The 18,529-nt window shown below is 40.7% G+C and overlaps 2 protein-coding genes across 3 annotated transcripts in view; both read left to right on the top strand.

Annotated features, from left to right (window-relative positions):
- LOC129729406 (lachesin) overlaps positions 1-18,529 on the top strand; it is a 533,943-nt gene that overhangs the window by 470,953 nt on the left and 44,461 nt on the right. For both annotated transcript variants that reach the window (XM_055687960.1, XM_055687961.1), the window contains 3 exons: positions 14,327-14,491; positions 15,180-15,239; positions 16,293-16,364. In XM_055687960.1, the coding sequence (XP_055543935.1) occupies positions 14,327-14,491; positions 15,180-15,239; positions 16,293-16,364 (297 nt within the window). The remainder of the gene's footprint in view (positions 1-14,326; positions 14,492-15,179; positions 15,240-16,292; positions 16,365-18,529) is intronic.
- On the top strand, positions 17,008-18,400 carry LOC129729413 (serine protease snake-like). Its single transcript, XM_055687971.1, has 4 exons — positions 17,008-17,130; positions 17,205-17,225; positions 17,287-17,802; positions 17,863-18,400. The coding sequence occupies exons 1-4, from the start codon at positions 17,049-17,051 to the stop codon at positions 18,261-18,263; spliced, it is 1,020 nt and encodes a 339-aa protein (XP_055543946.1). The 5' UTR covers positions 17,008-17,048; the 3' UTR covers positions 18,264-18,400.

Genomic DNA, 18,529 nt, shown 5'->3' with positions numbered 1-18,529 from the left:
GTGTTTGGTCACTTCAGGCTATTTTTCAGAAATCGTAAGTCGCTATCTTGGACTTTAAAATGGCATTTGAAGACAATTTCTGAACCCTGAGCGTCATTCTGGTTAAAGAAACACTCATATTGGGTGGTATTTTGTAATTTTTGGCTGTTTTCCAGACACCGGAGGTCGCCATCTTGTCTGAGGTCGATTTGTGGCTTCAATGCATCTTAACAATCCCGGAAATACCCATATTGGGTGGAATTTGGTCATTTGCCGCTGTTTTTTAGAAACCGGAAGACGCCATCTTGAATTTCAAAATGATATGGCATTAGGAGACAATTTAGGGCTCTGAGCGTCAATCTGGTTGAAGAAACACTTATATTGGATGGTATTTGGCCATTTTCGGCTGTTTTCCTGACACCGGAAGTCGCCATCTTGCAATTCAAAATGTTGTCTGAGATAGATTTGTGGATGGATTCGTTGTTTTGCTTTCGTCTCGATTAGACGCAAATTGTTTATCTCCGTTTGAGTTCGCAAAATAACAATACACGAGTTATCGTACGGGTGTTTTTTTTGTCGATTAGTTCTCGTGCTGCGCAATAACAATAGACTGTTATATATCGGCAGAAACATCTGCACACTGGTAGGGGCAGGCTACCCCGCCAGTGATTCGATACGCAGCTGATATATCAGCAAGAATAATTCTCCCGCACCGCTGTTACCCCGCTAGCAGCACGGACCATCATACGATCGAGCGAGTGGAAGTCAACTACAAGTGGCATCTACAAGGTCGCGTGTAGGACACGGCCACTGTGTCTCAACACAAAGCTGGATCGTCATTGTTTGTTCTGCGGAGACGCTCGATTAATCCTACTATCAGCCGTGAGGTCGTGACTTAGACGTTCGGTGAAGTATTACCTTTAGAATTTTTACTATTATTATCAATATTATTACTATGTTATAATATTATTATTAATATTATTATTGATATTATTATTGTTATTATTAATACTATTACTATAATTATTATTATTATTATTATTATTACTATTGTTATTAGTATTAGTATTACTGTCTTTTTTTTTATTTGATCCATTGTAGATTGAAAAATTGTTTTTAAAATTTAACATCAACTACTTGAACCCCCCCCCATATTCGAATATTTATCGTTTGTGTGCGGTAGAGCGTAACGCTCCCGCAAAATGGACGACATGCAGGTGCAACTTTTCCTGGAGGTGGAAACAAACGGGGAAGAAATTGAAATTTCTCCCATCAGCACACCCCTACCTTCCCCTGTGCCCTCCCCTTTGCCAAGTCCTGTACCAAGAGTACCGGAAGTACGGGTAAAAGCTTACCCAGATGCCGCTGGCGGTCCCTACGTTGTTTTTTTCCGGCCCATAAAGAAGCCATTGAATATTATCCAAATTGGCAAAGACCTGGCAAAACATTTTTCGGCCGTAACCGAGATTACGAAGGTGAGGCCGAACAAACTGCGAGTTGTCGTGAGTAGCTTGAAGCAAGCAAACGAAATTGCTGGCTACGAGCTCTTCACGAGAGAGTATCGCGTGTACATCCCTGCCAAGGATGTAGAAATCGACGGTGTGGTTACCGAGGGGAATCTCACTGTCGATGACATTTTGCGTCATGGAGTTGGCTGCTTTAAAAACCCCTTGATGCAAAGTGTAAAGATACTGGATTGCAAGCAATTGCATTCAGTATCCATCGAAGAAGGGAAGAAGAAATTCCTCCCTTCGGATTCCTTCCGAGTAACATTCGCCGGATCCGCGCTGCCGAACTACGTCCGCTTGGACAGGGTTCGTCTACCTGTACGCCTGTTCGTACCGCGGGTCATGCATTGCCAAAACTGTAAGCAGTTAGGTCACACAGCCACCTACTGCTGCAACAAGGCACGCTGTAGCAAGTGCGGAGGCAATCATGCTGAGAACGCTTGCAGTGGGGATACTGAAAAGTGTCTTTATTGCGAGGGAACTCGGCATGACCTTCCGGCATGTCCCGCGTACAAACAGCGCGAGGAAAAAATTAAGCGTTCCCTTAAGGAACGATCAAAGCGCTCTTTTGCAGAAATGCTTAAGAGGGCTGAGCCACCCTCGACAGGAAACATCTTTTCCTTTTTGCCAACCGATGAGGGTACATCTGACGATCCCGTCGAAGGGTGTTCCTATGCCTTGCCAGAGGGATCTAGGAAGAGGAGAATGCTCAACTCTCCTAATCTTTCTCGTAAAGGTCGTAAGATAACCCCTAGCGGAATGACCAATAAGACAACACAAAAAGGAAGCGGTGAAGAAAAACCGAAGCAAGTACCCCCCGGTTTTAATTTCAAATCAAACCAGGAGTACCCACCGCTTCCTGGGGCACCAAAAACCCCTCGGGCACCCATTTCTCGATCAGAAGACATAAAAGAAACAGGGTTCATAAAATTCTCTGATATTGTGGACTGGATATTTAAAACATTCAACATACCAGATCCCCTTCAAAACATTCTTCTTGCCCTTCTCCCAATAGTGAAAACCTTTTTGAAGCAACTCACAGCAACTTGGCCCCTCATTTCAGCTATCGTATCTTTCGATGACTAATTCGTTGAAAGAGGTTAGGAATTTTGTCACTGTGTTACAGTGGAACTGCAGAAGTATCATCCCCAAATTTGATTTATTTTCACATTTGATAAACACATACAATTGTGATGCGTTCGCGCTTTGTGAAACTTTTCTCAATTCAAATGACCAACTTAATTTCCACGATTTTAACATCATTCGTCGAGATCGAGACTCACACGGTGGAGGGGTACTTTTAGGGATCAAAAAGTGCTATTCTTTTTTCAGAATTGACCTCCCCTCGATCTCGAATATTGAAGTTGTTGCCATTCAAACGAATATGAATGGAAAAGACCTTTGCCTTGTTTCGTTATATATTCCCCCATCCGCGCGGATTGAACAGAAGCAACTCCTTGATATAGCAGAATTGCTTCCCGCACCTTTTTTGATTTTGGGAGATTTTAACTCTCACTGTTCGCTATGGGGGTCGCTGTACGACGACAACCGATCTTCTTTAATCTGTAACTTGATCGACGACTTCAATATGACAGTTTTGAATACTGGGGAAGCGACACGCGTACCTAATCCTCCGGCACGTGAAAGCGTGCTTGACCTATCCCTCTGCTCGACATCACTAGCGTTAGATTGCCAGTGGAAAGTAATCAACGATCCCCACGGTAGTGATCATCTTCCAATCGTTATATCAATTGCTAATGGTTCAACTCCCCCGAACCCAATCAATATTTCCTACGACCTTACACGTAATATTGATTGGAAGCGTTATGAGTCTATTATAGCGGAATCTATCGAGACTCACGAGGAGCTTCCTCCGGAGGAAGAATACGCGTTCTTAGCTGGCTTGATAATCGACGCCGCGACGCAAGCTCAGACGAAACCGATACCCGGGGTAACGATTAGACAACGCCCTCCCAACAAATGGTGGGACAAAGAGTGCTCTGAGCTGTACGCGCGAAGGTCCGCGGCGTATAAGGACTACCGGGAGTACGGCACTGTCAACCTACTACGAAAGTACGAGGCACTGGGCAGGCAGATGAAGAGCTTAGTAAAGGCGAAAAAACGCGGGTACTGGCGGCGGTTCGTAAACGCGTTGTCGAGGGAAACAGCGATGAGCACTCTTTGGGATACCGCCAGGCGCATGCGGAACCGTGACGTTTCGAATGAGAGTGAGGAGTATTCAGATCGCTGGATACTCGATTTTGCCAAAAAGGTCTGTCCGGACTCTGTACCGGAACAGAAAACCTTTCGCGACGCGTTTATAGTAACTACGGAAGAGCCTCCATTTTCGATGTTGGAATTTTCAATGGCTCTCCTGTCGTGCAACAATAAGGCTCCAGGGTTAGATAGAATAAAATTCAACCTGTTGAAGAATCTACCCGACTCTGCAAAAAGACGCTTGTTGGACTTGTTCAACAAGTTTCTTGAGCTAAATATTGTTCCGCATGACTGGAGGGAGGTAAAAGTCATTGCTATTCGGAAACCCGGGAAACCTGCCTCTGATCACAATTCATATAGGCCGATTGCAATGCTCTCTTGCCTCCGGAAATTAATGGAGAAAATGATCCTCTTACGGTTAGACAAATGGGTCGAAACAAACGGTTTACTTTCAGATACTCAATTTGGCTTTCACCGGGGCAAAGGGACGAACGATTGCCTAGCGTTGCTTTCTACTGAAATTCAACTCGCATTTGCTCGAAAAGAGCAAATGGCTTCTGCGTTCTTGGATATTAAGGGGGCTTTTGACTCTGTCTCTGTAGAAGTTTTAAGCGCGAAACTTCATTCGCAGGGACTTTCACTAAATTTGAATAACTTTTTGCTCAATCTGTTGTCAGAAAAGCATATGTATTTCTCACATGGCGATTCGACAACTTCCCGAATTAGTTACATGGGCCTTCCACAGGGCTCATGTTTAAGTCCTCTCTTATATAATTTTTACGTCAATGACATCGATGAATGTCTTGCAAATTCATGCACGCTAAGGCAACTTGCAGACGATAGCGTTGTATCCATTACTGGTAGCGAGGCTAGCGATCTGCAAGGACCATTGCAAGATACCTTAGACAATTTGTCTGAATGGGCTCTTAAGCTGGGTATCGAATTCTCTCCGGAGAAAACTGAGTTGGTCGTTTTTTCTAGGAAGCATAACCCAGCTCAGCTGCAGCTCCTACTAACGGGTAAAACGATCTCTCAGGTTTTAGTCGCTAAATATCTCGGGGTCTGGTTCGACTCTAAATGCACCTGGGCTTGTCATATTAGGTATCTGACACGAAAATGCCAACAGAGGATTAATTTTCTTCGTACGATTACCGGAACCTGGTGGGGAGCCCACCCAGGAGACCTTCTAAGGCTTTACCAAACAACGATATTGTCAGTTCTTGAGTACGGCTGTTTCTGCTTCCGCTCCGCCGCGAACACGCACATTATAAAATTAGAGAGAATACAATATCGTTGTTTGCGTATTGCCTTGGGTTGCATGCAGTCGACCCATACGATGAGTCTTGAAGTGTTAGCGGGTATTCTTCCGTTGAAACATCGTTTTTGGAATCTCTCTTACCGGTTGCTAATTCGATGCACAGTTAGGAACCCATTAGTAATTGCAAATTTCGAGAGGTTGGTCGACCTTCAATTTCAATCCAGATTTATGACTTTATATTTTGACTATATGGCTCAAGATATTAATCCTTCTTCATACGATTCCTCCAATGTCGCACTTTTAGATACTTCTAATAATGCTATATTTTTCGACACCACCATGAAACAAGACATTTCTGGTATCCCGGATCAATTGCGACCCCAAGAGATCCCTAAGATTTTTTCGAATAAGTTCAAACATGTTAGTTATGATAAAAGGTTTTACACTGACGGATCTAATCTAGATGAGTCCACTGGCTTCGGTGTTTTCCACGAAAATTTTACCGCCTCCTACAAACTCGATGCTCCTGCTTCCGTGTACGTCGCAGAACTTGCTGCTATTCAGTACTCTCTTGGAATCATCGAAACCCTACCCACAGACCACTACTTCATCTTCACAGACAGTCTCAGTTCCATTGAGGCTCTGCGATCGATGAAGCCTGTGAAGCACACCCCGTATTTCCTGGGGAAAATACGGTGGTTTTTAAGTGCTTTAACAGATAAAAATTACCGGGTTACCTTAGCGTGGGTCCCTTCTCATTGCTCGATTCCGGGTAACGAAAAGGCTGACTCTTTAGCTAAGGTGGGTGCTATTGATGGCGAGATTTATGAAAGACCAATTGCTTATGATGAATTTTATAGCATTTTGCGTCAGAGAACACTCAACAGTTGGCAATCATCATGGAACTCAGATGAACTGGGACGGTGGCTACATTCCATTTTTCCTAAGGTATCGACGAAAGCATGGTTCAAGGGGTTGGATGTAGGTCGGGACTTCATTCGCGTGATGTCTAGACTTATGTCCAATCACTACACGTTAAACACGCATCTCTTTCGTATAGGGCTTGTAGACAGTAATCACTGCGTTTGTGGCGATGGCTACCATGACATCGAGCATGTTGTTTGGTCGTGTACCGAATACTGTGGTGTTAGGTCCGAGCTTATAGATTCCCTTCGGGCCCGAGGAAAACAACCGAACGTACCCGTTAGAGACATTCTGGGAAGCGGTGATCTCCAGTACATGACACAGTTATACTGCTTTCTGAAAAACGCTGACATTAAAATTTAAAATTTTCTTTGTCTATTTGTCAGATTAAGGATACAAATATGCTATGCTGAAGACACGGAAACGAAGAGCCCGCAACTATTCTTACACAAATATTTTGAACCCACAACAAACAAGAATACAATTGCTCTACCAGTTGAAAAACAAAGTTCCAAAATAGTTTTAAGTCAAAATTGTATCTCCCCTCCTCTCACCTTAAATCCCCACTAGCTCGTAGTCGGCCGCGAGAATAAAGAAAATGCCTCCCTCTTTTCCCTGCTAACGTAGAATTAAAACGAATTGTACTTGGCTCAGTAAAACAGAAAATGTATCGTGCCGTGTCAAATAAACTAATTTAAAACTTAAATAGATTTGTGGCTTCAGTGCATCATAACAATTCCGGAAATACCCATATTGGGTGGTATTTGGTCATTTGTCGCTGTTTTTCAGAAACCGGAAGTCGCCATCTTGAATTTCAAAATTGCATTAGGGGACAGTTTTTGGCCTCCGTGCGTCATTCTGGTTGAAGAAACACCCATTGGGTGTTATTCGGTCATTTTCGACTGTTTTCCAGACACCACAAGTCGCCATTTTACAACTCAAAATGTTGTCTGGGGTCGATTTGTGGTTTCAATGCATCATCACGATTTTGCAAATACCCATATTGGGTGGTATTTGGTCATATCTCGCTGTTTTTCAGAAACCGGAAGTCGCCATCTTGGATTTCAAAATGGCATTTGGAGACAATTTCTGACCTCTGAACGTCATTCTGGTTAAAAAAAAAACACCCATATTAGGTGGTATTTGGTCATTTTCGGCAGTTTTCCAGTCACCAAAAGTCGCCATTTTACAATTCAAAATGTTGTCTGAGGTCGATTTGTGGTTTCAATGCATCATCACGATTTCGCAAATACCCATATTGGGTGGTATTTGGTCATATTCCGCTGTTTTTCAGAAACCGGTTTTGAAAATAATATTTGGAGACATTTTACGGATAGAAACCGGAAGTTTCCATCTTAAATTTAACAATGGCGTTTGGAGTCAAAAATTTTTCTTGCTCTCAGAAACCTCAACATATCAAATTTGGTTCCAGTTGCTTGATTATTTCTCGAGATGTGCAGAAATTTGTGTGAAACCTCTCCTTTCAGAAGGAGGAAGGGTGTCGAAACATTATGAACATATTTGTTACCTCTAAAAACATTTACATGCCAAATTTGGTTCTATTTGGTGGATTGGTTCTCGAGCTGTGTGAAATTTGTGTTTATTTTGTAAGCGACCCCTCCCTTTTAAAAGGGGAAGGGGCGTCAATTCGATATGGATGTATTCGATACCCCTAAAAACATCCACCTGCACAATTTGGTTCCATTTACTTGATTAGTTTTCAAGATGTGCATGAATTTGTGTTTCATTTGTATGGAACCCCTCCCTTTTAGTAGAGGGAGGGGTGTCAAACCATTATGGATATATTTTTTACCTCTAAAAACATCCACCTACCAAATTTGGTTCCATTTGCTTGGTTAGTTTTCAAGATGTTGATGAATTTGTGTTTCATTTGTATGGGACCCCTACCTTCCAGAAGAGGGGGGGGTGTCAAACCATTATGGATATATTTGAAACCCCTAAAAACATCCACCTGCCAAATTTGGTTCCATTTGCTTGGTTCGTTTTCGAGATGTGCATGAATTTGTGTTTCATTTGTATGGGACCCCTCCCTTCCAGAAGAGGGAGGGGTCTCGAATTACCTTAGTCACCTTTCTCGGCCCCTAAAACCCCTATATACAAAATTTCACGCCAATCGGTTCAGTAGTTTCCAAGCCTATATGGAACAGACAGACAGACAGACAGAGCTGCATTTTTATATGTATAGATATATATTAAATTGTACGTTGAACCCAGATTTAAGAATAAGAATCTTCTACAGCTATAGCCAAACATTGTAGCAAAATCTGATCTCACAGTGTTCAAATGTAACACAATTAGCGATGCAGATATTCTGAACTGCTTTACCAAAAATGTACAGACCTATTTACGTATGAATATGTTAGTGCCACCCGTTTGCAATGTTACATTTTGAACAGCTGGAAAACTTCTTAGCTGAACACTTATTCTAATTTTAAAATTCAGTTCTGAATATACTTTTTATTCGTTACCAGGAATCTACAGTTGATGGTGAACGTAATTGGCAAAATAAGGAAAAAGTTTTAAGAAATTGTGAACATCGAGATGCGATGATTTACAGTTTGGATGAAACTGAAGCAACTTTACATGGCTATACACGTTTACTAGTGTGCGCAGGTGAAAAGTTACTTACCTCTATGATATGATACACTATTCTCATGTAAGATATAAATATTGCTTTCTAATTTAGGACTAAGCCACAGAACGGAAGGTCAACTTCAGGTATATGATCAAACAGAAAGTGCACACAAAGAGGACTGAAAAATCACGAATGAATTTTCTTTGCCCTCAGCAATATATATTTGTCGTGTACGTTTATGCCACTGCGACAGTGGTATAAAGTGGCATAATTTATTCGTTGTTTTAAATTGACGGTTATTTCAACAGTTTAACCCGTTCAATTTGAACTTTTACGTGCAATGCAAAAACGTTTTGCGAAAACAGTAAAGTTTCACATTTGTGTAATTTTTTATATTCGAAAATCTATAATGTGGCATAGTGGAAGTAAGTGAAAGTATCAACACAAGCTATCTGATGTCCCGTACATGTTGGTTTGGAACACGAACCACAATCAATGCTATTCAAAACCGGGTGTTCGAAACTGTTAGTGATGCAAATATTGCGAAGGTCTTCTTCTCACGATTGTATCATGTGTTAGCGCCAGTTATTTATAAAAATTAGTTTGAAACTTTATCGTTGTCATAAATCAAATATGGTGTTTTTTTTGGTTTTTGTTTAAAGGAAGTGCTACTATGTGTTGTAAGAAGATGTTGTACAGATAAACTTTGTTAGGCAAATATCTAGATATTTTATAATATTGAATCAATACCTTAGTCGACCATGAAATTTCTAAACAGGTTTCTTCCTGTTATTTTATTATATCACATGTTTTATCGATCACCCGAGATCCAAACTCCGAAGGTATATCGGTTTTGGACTCATTGATGCTAGATGCATCCGATGGAATAAAAATAAGGAGGATGAGATTAGATAAACTTGGACAAGCTTCTGGAGCAACGGATAATGTGGTTGTGGCATATTAATTTTGCGAACGATATTTCGATATTAAATATTCACGGATTTCTGGTATTTATATATCAGCTAAAAGAGTGTAATTTTCAAAACAAACGTGATTTTATATCATTGTCCTTAAATTTTTTAATGAAGAATTGAAATCGCACTAAATCGTATGAATAACAGTTGGTACATGGGCGAACTGTTATTGTAGCGATTTCGAGCAGATTTCGAACTGTTTTAAATCGGAATTTTAAAACCGATGGATAACGATAGAAAATTTTTAAATATCATAATTTTATTTGAATGTGTGAATTAACCGGTTCTTAGAAAAGAGCGAAAGAATGAACGGCTCACGAAAAAGAGCTACGGTTTTTTGAGCGCACCAAAACTGATGGATTCGCGCACACCCGAAGTTTACCGAGAAAATACGAACTTTCAACGCTCGTGAATCATTGTGAACTATGAGCCGTTCATATGAGTCTGTTCGGAACGGTGAGTGAGCGGTTCAGAGCCGCTTTTGCAAAAGAGCCGTTTCGCACACCACTATGTGAAGTCTTGCTCAGTTATACATTTTGCCAAAGCCCGTCGACATGTTGAGCAGGAGTGCAGGAGAGCAGGTCGTTTCACACCTCCTGTTTTACTGGTCTTATTTCGAAAAATGCACACGAAAAAGCAGGTCTTCTTCACACAGAGTTCTATTCCACAAAATCAATATGCGTCGAAGCGAAACTAATTTAGAACACTTTTATATTAAATTGAAATAAGTCTTAGAATGATCTTTCACATTATGTGGATGTAACCAATATCTTCTTTTCAATGATAGTACAAAGGATTTAGCAAATAGGATATGCAATCTCTCTGGTGCAGCGATACTATGTAAATCGCAGATTCTAAAGCAAAGCAAAGCCTTGCTACTACATTCTAAATCGGAACTCGACATTCTGTTATACACCGACTTCGCATCCAACTGTTTGAGTGTACATGACAATTGCGGGGCTAGCACTACGATCCTACTGACAGTGTCAGTCTGACACTAACAGTCTCTTCCGAGCCGAGACTCGAACCTACAACAACTTGCTTGGTAGGCTAGCATCGTACCTCGAGACCATCTGGGACGGTTCGAGATCGCAGATTCTATAACCATTCGAATCCTAATCACTTTTCGTGACGGACGCAATTTAAATATTCCTTTTATCCCCGTACCTTTCAGTAGTAAAAATTTGCAAATTTCTAGATCGATTATATTATTCGTACTCATACGTCAAAAGTGTAATATAAAACATCTTTCAAATGCTTGTGATAACCATTATTGCTGGGAAACTTGAGAGAATTTCAAAGTAATAATATAGAATAAACACATAACCGCATTAAAAGAGTGCACCTGTAGTGTTTTCGCATGGCAGATTTATACCAGTGTGTATGACAGATTTCAATAAAAGAAGTATAAATTCTATTTATTTTCCGTGTAAAATGCGTTCTTTCCACCACAAGGGAGCGCTGCAAAATTCACTGAGCACTCAGCAGTTTTCGAATCACAGATGACCTTCCGTTCTGTGACTAAGCGCAAACAGAGTATCCATGTTATTCCGCTTCTCGTTATCGCAGCAAGTTTTATAAAGTCTTCGAATTTTATCATACAGCCTAGACCTTCGAAAAGAATAATTTTCTCGACTACATTCTGAAAATCCAAAATTCACAAATGTCGTACAAAACCTTCATTTTCAGATAATGAATTTGAGATAGAACTAAATTGACAACTTTCATGAATAGATTTTTTCTGTATAATTCTGAACTATAATTTTTCGAAAACAGGTTTTTAGAAATTTGCTTCATTTCGTAAAAAATATAAGATGCTGATTCATAAATCTAGGTCCTGAAATTTCTAAAAATAAAGCGAAAGTGATATTCAAACCTTGTTTATGGGGATTTAAAAAAAACTGCATTAAACTAACATACATATTTGCTGTTCTAGTATGGAATCAGTATCATTGTTATCTATTACTGTTTCCTCACGTTTGATTATTTCAACAAAAATTTTAGTTGCTTCTAGCATTTAAAAATTGGTTTGTGATCGAAAAAATAACACTCATATATTCCAGTGACAACATCCATAATATTTGCGAAACCCACGTCAAGCTTTAATTCAATGATCGTGTTTGGTTCACCCTCTTAAAACTATTCTTTGAATTCTTTTTATTCTTTATTGAAATTGGACTTACGTTGGTATACGATTTGTGGAATAGGAAACTGCTGGCGTCAGGATTACACGAAAATATTTTGCACGACGGTCAATAGGTCATATTTCATTTCAATTAAGTTGAAGTAGATGAATCAAAAATAGTTGCACGAGCTATTTTCTCCCTTTTTTAAGAGAAAAAAATCACAGGAGGGTTGTGTGCAAAGCCACGACCGCAAGGTTGAAGTAGAATACTTTTACAAGAAAGATAACCCGGCTGCTTGCCTGTCAGTCATTATTTCTAGTACATAAACGTTGACTAATCAGATCAATCGAATTTTGCGCTTCAACAAGGATTGATCATTTTCAATATTATAGCAAGTTGCTTGTCATGATTGGGGCTTGACAATTTTTAAATTTTGGTTACGCGAAAAATTAATTTATATCGGAATATCGGATAAGATACCGGTCACCGTTATCACTGACAGTGCGAATAAAGTATTCCTTGTGATAAAATAAACAACTGATTTAACACTCAAAACTAGACGGCTCATGTGTTGTCAAAACGAGTCAACTTTTCATTGAATACATTTACTAGTGCCCGCTATCGCACAGAGACTGCATTTCACTAAAGTGTCTCACTGCATCAGCTGCTATCGATGCTGATACCCGCTGCAACTGCTACACCATCCGTAGCCATGCCACAGTTGTGGCCGCTATACGCTGCCATTGGTATCCGCTGTCCCTGCATCAGCTGGCCCAGCTGCTATCGATGCTGAGATCCGTTGCAACTAGTGCGCTACCCATTGCTATGCCACAGCTGTGGCCGCTATCCGCTATCGCTGGTATCCACTGCACTGCTACTGCTGCTGCTAAGGAAGGACTACTGTTGTCGCTGTCTAGAGCTATTATGAGCAGCTTCGGCTGAAACAGGCTCTTATATAAGCCAAATAGCATATTTTAAATTGCAAGGTCTATGATTCTGTCGACCGTGCAATCAGAGGTCGAATTCTTCGTTTTGACAAGGCTTTACTATTGTCAATAGTACAATAGTTTGAATAATCAAATTACAATTATCTTCATTTGAAAAGAATCTTAGAAGATTTTCCAATCTATTGCTGCAAGAACGAAGGAAATCCATCGAAAACTAACCGATTTATTAGCATTTGAAATTGGACATATTTTTCACATTTTTCGGTTTTAGATTTTCATTTCACATCCCTATGTAGCTGAACTTCCTGAGAGAAGTATTCTACTTCAAAAAGCATTTTGCGGTTCAAAATCGGTTGCTAATTACAACCTTTGAGCTGCCCTAACATTGGGGGAATTAAGATACACGGACAACATGCACTGTGGAAGCTATTTCACATTCAGTAAATTAGACGAGTGCGACAAATTTAAATTGCTAGGATGCAACACAGAATACTTGCTTGCGTTGACAAAAATTATTAACTTTCAATGACTTGTTTATTTGCCTTCAAAAAGGCATTTTGATTTCCAAAATTGGATTTTCTGATGGCAATCTTCATGCTGCCCCAACACGGGGGGGATTATGGCAGTCTGACGACACCCGCTGAGAAGAACCGCGCTGCTCCTGAGACGTGGTGACCAACCACAGGGCTAGTGCTGCTGCTAAGGAAGGACGACTGCTGTTGTCGCTGTCTAGAACTATTATGAGCGGCTCCGGCTGAAACAGGCTCTTATATAGGCCAAATAGCATGTTTTCAATTGCAAGGTATATGATCCTGTCGACCGTGCTTGGGAAGCAAGCATATAACGACCAACCAGAGGTCGAATTTTTCGTTTTGACAATGCTTGACTATTTTCAATAGTACAATAGTGTGAATAATAAAATCACAATTATCTTATTTTGGGAAGAATCTTAAAAGATTTTCCAATCTATTGCTGCAAGAACGAAGGAAATCCATCGAATACTAACCGATTTATTAGCATTTGAAATTGGACATATTTCTAACTTTTTTCGGTTTTAGATTTTCATTTCACATCCCTATGTAGCCGAACTTCCTGAGAGAAGTATTCTACTTCAAAATTCTCGTTGCGTTCAACTGAATCGTACATCGCCTTGTGTCTGCAAGTTGTGTTCTCGAAACGCCATTTAGTGACGTTACGTCCACAGATGTCATTAATGCTCACTCCACGTAAAATGAATAGAGGTAAGGGGAACTTAGTCATCACGTCAATGAGCCACAGTCATTCCAGAATGATTAACCTCAGCTGAGCGTTTCCGTAAATAATTAGTATAAACGAAAAGATTAGAATGTAAAATATGCTCGCTGCTCACTAACCAACAAGGCTGGTTAACCATCCGTTTGGGGTAATTTGCGTCAGCTGGGTAACAACATTGTGTTAATTTGTGAAACATGCAGGGTGATGATGATGATTGGCTGCGGGCATGCCGGCAATTCGCTGCAGCTATTTTCGGCAGCAACACAACAGCAGCTGCACTCGGGCAGTGAGACCAGTTAAGCGATAATTGGTGATGACCAGAGGGAGGGCTGCTTAGTCAGACCGGATCGGTAATTTACATGCGGAGGAGGTAGAACGTGATTGCCTCAGTGAATAATTTAGCGCTATTTTGGGCCACTAAAATTGGCGACATTTAGATTGACTGGTTGTGATAGTTGGGGAACACAGTTATTGTTAGTTTGACTATTTTCCAACTGCTGAAGAGTTAAATAGTACTTTATCTTTGCTCACGTTTTTCCACAGATACCTCCCGCACTGGGGACAAGTTCGAAACGATGTCCCGCAACACCGGCTACACCAAGTTCATGCAGCTGAAGATCCGCAGCGTCGGCCCGGCAGACTTCGGCTCGTATCGATGCGTGGCGAAAAACTCATTAGGCGAAACGGACGGGTTAATCAAACTGGACGGTAAAACATCACAGACGCACACGCAAAAAAAAACTGGCACTTACCATAAATTAGACTGCCAGAGCTACCGTCGGCAGTGGATGAGAAATGGACCGACGGAATGCAATGAATGGGATTGCGATAGGACATCAACCTTCACGAGGACGACGGACGATGGCGTTGATGCAAATCAGGCTGTATCCGTTTCGAGTTGTTGGCTCCTAGGATGGTGCAGTGATTGGAACTTGTGATGCTTATAATAGCGTTCGATTAGTTCTTTGTCTGAGTTTTGTAGCATGAAGAATGTTTCAGATCAATGAAATTTTTAATTTCAATTTCGCTCACATTCACTGTTTTAAGATTGAGAGCTAATTACATGTTTTACTTGAAATTGAAGTAAAATTATTTTACCAGACTGCATCATCAGTTTCACATACCTTTGTCAATCGCCAGGAAACTTCACTGTACAGTCAGTTTAATGTCATCGCAATCCCATCAAATTCGTAATCATTGCGATCGATCCGCCTCTCGACCCAATTGCTCACGGTGTGACGTGAACAAAAAACCACCGAACACAGATTAAATTCAACCAATTTCATTCGGCAAATCGATACCTGATACCTCTTTGTTTTTTTTTTTGCTCTCTCGTTCTTTACTGTGTTCTCTCTCCACACCGGATCGTATTTCCTTTCATTCAATTTAAATGCAGAAATACCAGCGCCAACGACAATATTGACAACCGAATCACTTTATAACAATCGATCAAAAGGTAATTTAAATGTAAATTTTAAAATAAATTTTCATTGCCCACCTCCCCGCCGGTTTATTTCCGTTGCTTTCTGTGGGTTGACTTATACCGGGTCACATTCTCATTGCCTTTACCTTCGAATATTTGCAGCGCGATGCAAAGCCGTCTAAAATGATGGAAAGTCAGTTTTTTCCTTTCCCTCCTCTCTTTGTGATTTTTTTGCTCCACTCGCATAAACAGCATCATTGCTGGGTTTTTTCTTCTCTCTTCTGTTGCCTCCCGTCAACCGCCATCCCTGAACTTGAGCAGAAGATTGGATTCCAATTTGTTCCAGTCACTTTGGTTGGTTTCGATGCTGCTTTCGTCGGATGATTTCTTGATTTACTAGCCCCAGGTTACCGAGCTCGCAATGAAATTTAATTCCTACTTAAATTATGTTTTTTTTTCTGTTAGTAGAATTTTCTTTTCTGTTTGCGTTTGCGTTTATTGATTTTCTATCGGCACAATTTGTTGCCGATATCATGGTTTAGGTTTGTCACTCTCTCTAAAGTGATACTGTGTTCCATTTGAATCAAGCGTCTGTAATGAATAATTAATATCGATTTAAGCAACGTGACAAGCTGTATTGATTACATTTACAGATGATAGACATGATTTACTTTCTTCGAGCGGAGGGATTTTCAAACAAGATTAATTGAAATTTGTACACTGTTCTTACTGAAGAACGTTTATCTTTTCGAATCTTGGGGGGCTCGTAATTAGACCTATAAAAGCAAACTAAACCAACAGTACATAATTAAAGCGTCCCCCTCCAAAATGAAGCATAATGCGGTTTGGAGCGCGCGCGTGGAAAAGTGGTGTGTAATGAAAACAAAACAAAAAAAAGCGGAAGCACTTTGGCTTCCACCGACCGTCCCGTTTACAAGCAGCACATAGCGGTTTTACATCGATGCTATCACTTCATTTATCATTCTTTGTACTTTCATCTTACCCCCTTCTGGCAAACCCGTGTTCGTCATCACCGTCGGGGCATCATCATCCCACACCGAACACCGGCAACACAATGACGATTAGGGCGGAAAACAAACAAAAAGCTCGATCCGCTGATGGTCGGCGATTACGGCGTGGAGGAGTGGAAGGAGAACGGTAAGTACCGCGATAATGGGCGGCTAGAACACAATGTTCGAACAGCCATCATTGTCTCCAAAGTTGACGTTGTGTCGGGTGTGACAGAGGGAGAGAGGAACAATTTATAATCAATTTAATTAATTATTATTTAATGGGATCAATCAAGCGGAAACAAGATTATCGGTGGATAAACTTTAAGTCGGGAGAAGAAATTCACCCGCAACTTAACTGTCAATCAAAAGTTTTTTTTTACATTTTTTTTTTAAATTAATTTATATTCGAAGTTTAAACAAGATTGATATCTATCCATTTTTAAAATTACTCTTCTCGATAGCTTAAACAAACGTAAAATTAATCAAACAAATGTGTTTCAACTTGTTTTAGTATAAATTCAAATGGAAACGAACTTCCTTGTGTAATATTCTACGCCGTTTCTTGCATCTCCATTCACACTGCTGCAATAGAGCGTGGTCAGGTTAGGGTTAAAACTGCTCAATTTTGAACATAACCTCGAAAAAGCAATGAGTGATCTTCGGATTCAATATATTTTATAAACTTACATATATTCGATTTATCATTAAAATTTCAAAGCGTAACTACTCCTAACAAACGCCCCAGCCTTCGAACCGGCGCCAAACAAAGTGTGTAATCCTGTTCGACGTGACTTCAATGACTTAGTCGCGCGCGATCGGTCAAGCCGTTATGATTGCCTACCGCTTCACAATCGCGGTGCTTAGTGCGCTCTGTCTAGCGCAGAGTGCCGCTACCGCTACCACTGGAAGAGGTAAACCCGCTGAAAAATGCAAATGTGTTCATAAACTAATCGCTTTTATTCTGCTACCTGGTTCCTTCCAACAGCGGAGCGCGTTGCGAATCAGAGTAAGAAACCTCAGCAAAGTGCGAACCAAGGTCACATTTTTATTTTAAATTCTACCTTCAGAATGCCAGGAATTCATCGATAAAAATACGCACAAATCGTACGGAGCATCTCTGTTGTTGAACCCGCATGTGTACGAGATTTCCGCACCCAACTGTTCTAGCTCGGTGGATTTAATCGTGAACGGCGTAGAAGCGCACCCGGGAGAGTTTCCGCACCAGGCACGGTTAGGTTATTTGAGCCAAGATCCAGCTGTGGCCCAGCAGATAGTCTATCAATGTGGAGGATCGCTGATTAGCGAACAGTTCGTTCTGACAGCGGCTCACTGCGGAAAGCCAAAGCTTGTTATGCTAGGGGAGCACAACACTCTAGAACCGGGAAATGAAATTGAGTTCGATGTGGAAGCTTTCATCAAACATCCGAAGTACAGACTGGGCAAGTCGTACCACGACATTGCGCTAGTGAAATTATCTGGAGATGTTATATTTTCAAGTGTTATTCGACCAGCTTGTTTGTGGACAACGACGCCGCTAAACCTAAGCATGGCCATCGCGACTGGATTCGGTGACACCGAATTTTGTGAGTTGAGTTGAAGTTAGTTACTTACCTAGTCAATTGTTGGTTTCTTCGTGAACATAGATGGCAACTCCTCTACAATTCTAATGAAGGTACGGTTGGATGTAATGAGCAGTTCAACATGCGGTACGAAGTTCAAACTCCACGGGGGATTTCCTGATGGCGTTCGAAGGGAACAGCTTTGTGTGGGCAGTAAGCATGGCAATAGGGACACTTGTCAGGGTGATTCCGGAGGTCCACTGCAAACGGTGACGGATGTTAAAACTTGTGCCTATCACATTGTCGGAATTACGTCCCTCGGCACCGCATGCGGTGTGGGAAACACGGAGTCTGTGTATACCGAAGTCGCGAGTTACATCGATTGGATCGAGGAAAGTGTTTGGCCCGAAGAGTACAAGAAGTTTAAGGTAGAGAAAGCGTCGAATTCTTTTCCGGACTACATAATATTCTTTCCTAAAGATTGATACTCTCAAGTTGAAATTAAGTTAGAATGGTTCAGAGGAAAATGAAAAAAACTATTTTAAAACTATTAGTTATGCTTGAAAAATTAATTGTTTATAAGGTTGGTTCCAAAAATGCTAGTGTTTTCAAACAATATAATTATAGCAGTCGCGTTGCGAGTGGCTAAAAAAAAATATTTATTCTACCAAAAACTTACATCTAACTTGATTATTTCACTAAAAGTTACATTAATTATTCACGCGAAGTCACTGATCGACTGTACTCAACT

The sequence above is a fragment of the Wyeomyia smithii genome, chromosome 3 (assembly GCF_029784165.1).
Source record: "Wyeomyia smithii strain HCP4-BCI-WySm-NY-G18 chromosome 3, ASM2978416v1, whole genome shotgun sequence".
Lineage (NCBI taxonomy): Eukaryota > Metazoa > Arthropoda > Insecta > Diptera > Culicidae > Wyeomyia > Wyeomyia smithii.
Note: the sequence above shows the minus strand (reverse complement) of the source record. Positions and strands in the feature narration are given on the sequence as shown.

Coding starts and splice junctions, on each gene's coding strand:
- LOC129729413 (XM_055687971.1), top strand. CDS start 17,049: ATGATTGCCTACCGCTTCACAATCGCGGTGCTTAGTGCGCTCTGTCTA. Junction 17,131..17,204: donor TACCGCTACCACTGGAAGAG/GTAAACCCGCTG, acceptor TCCTTCCAACAG/CGGAGCGCGTTGCGAATCAG. Junction 17,803..17,862: donor ATTCGGTGACACCGAATTTT/GTGAGTTGAGTT, acceptor TCGTGAACATAG/ATGGCAACTCCTCTACAATT.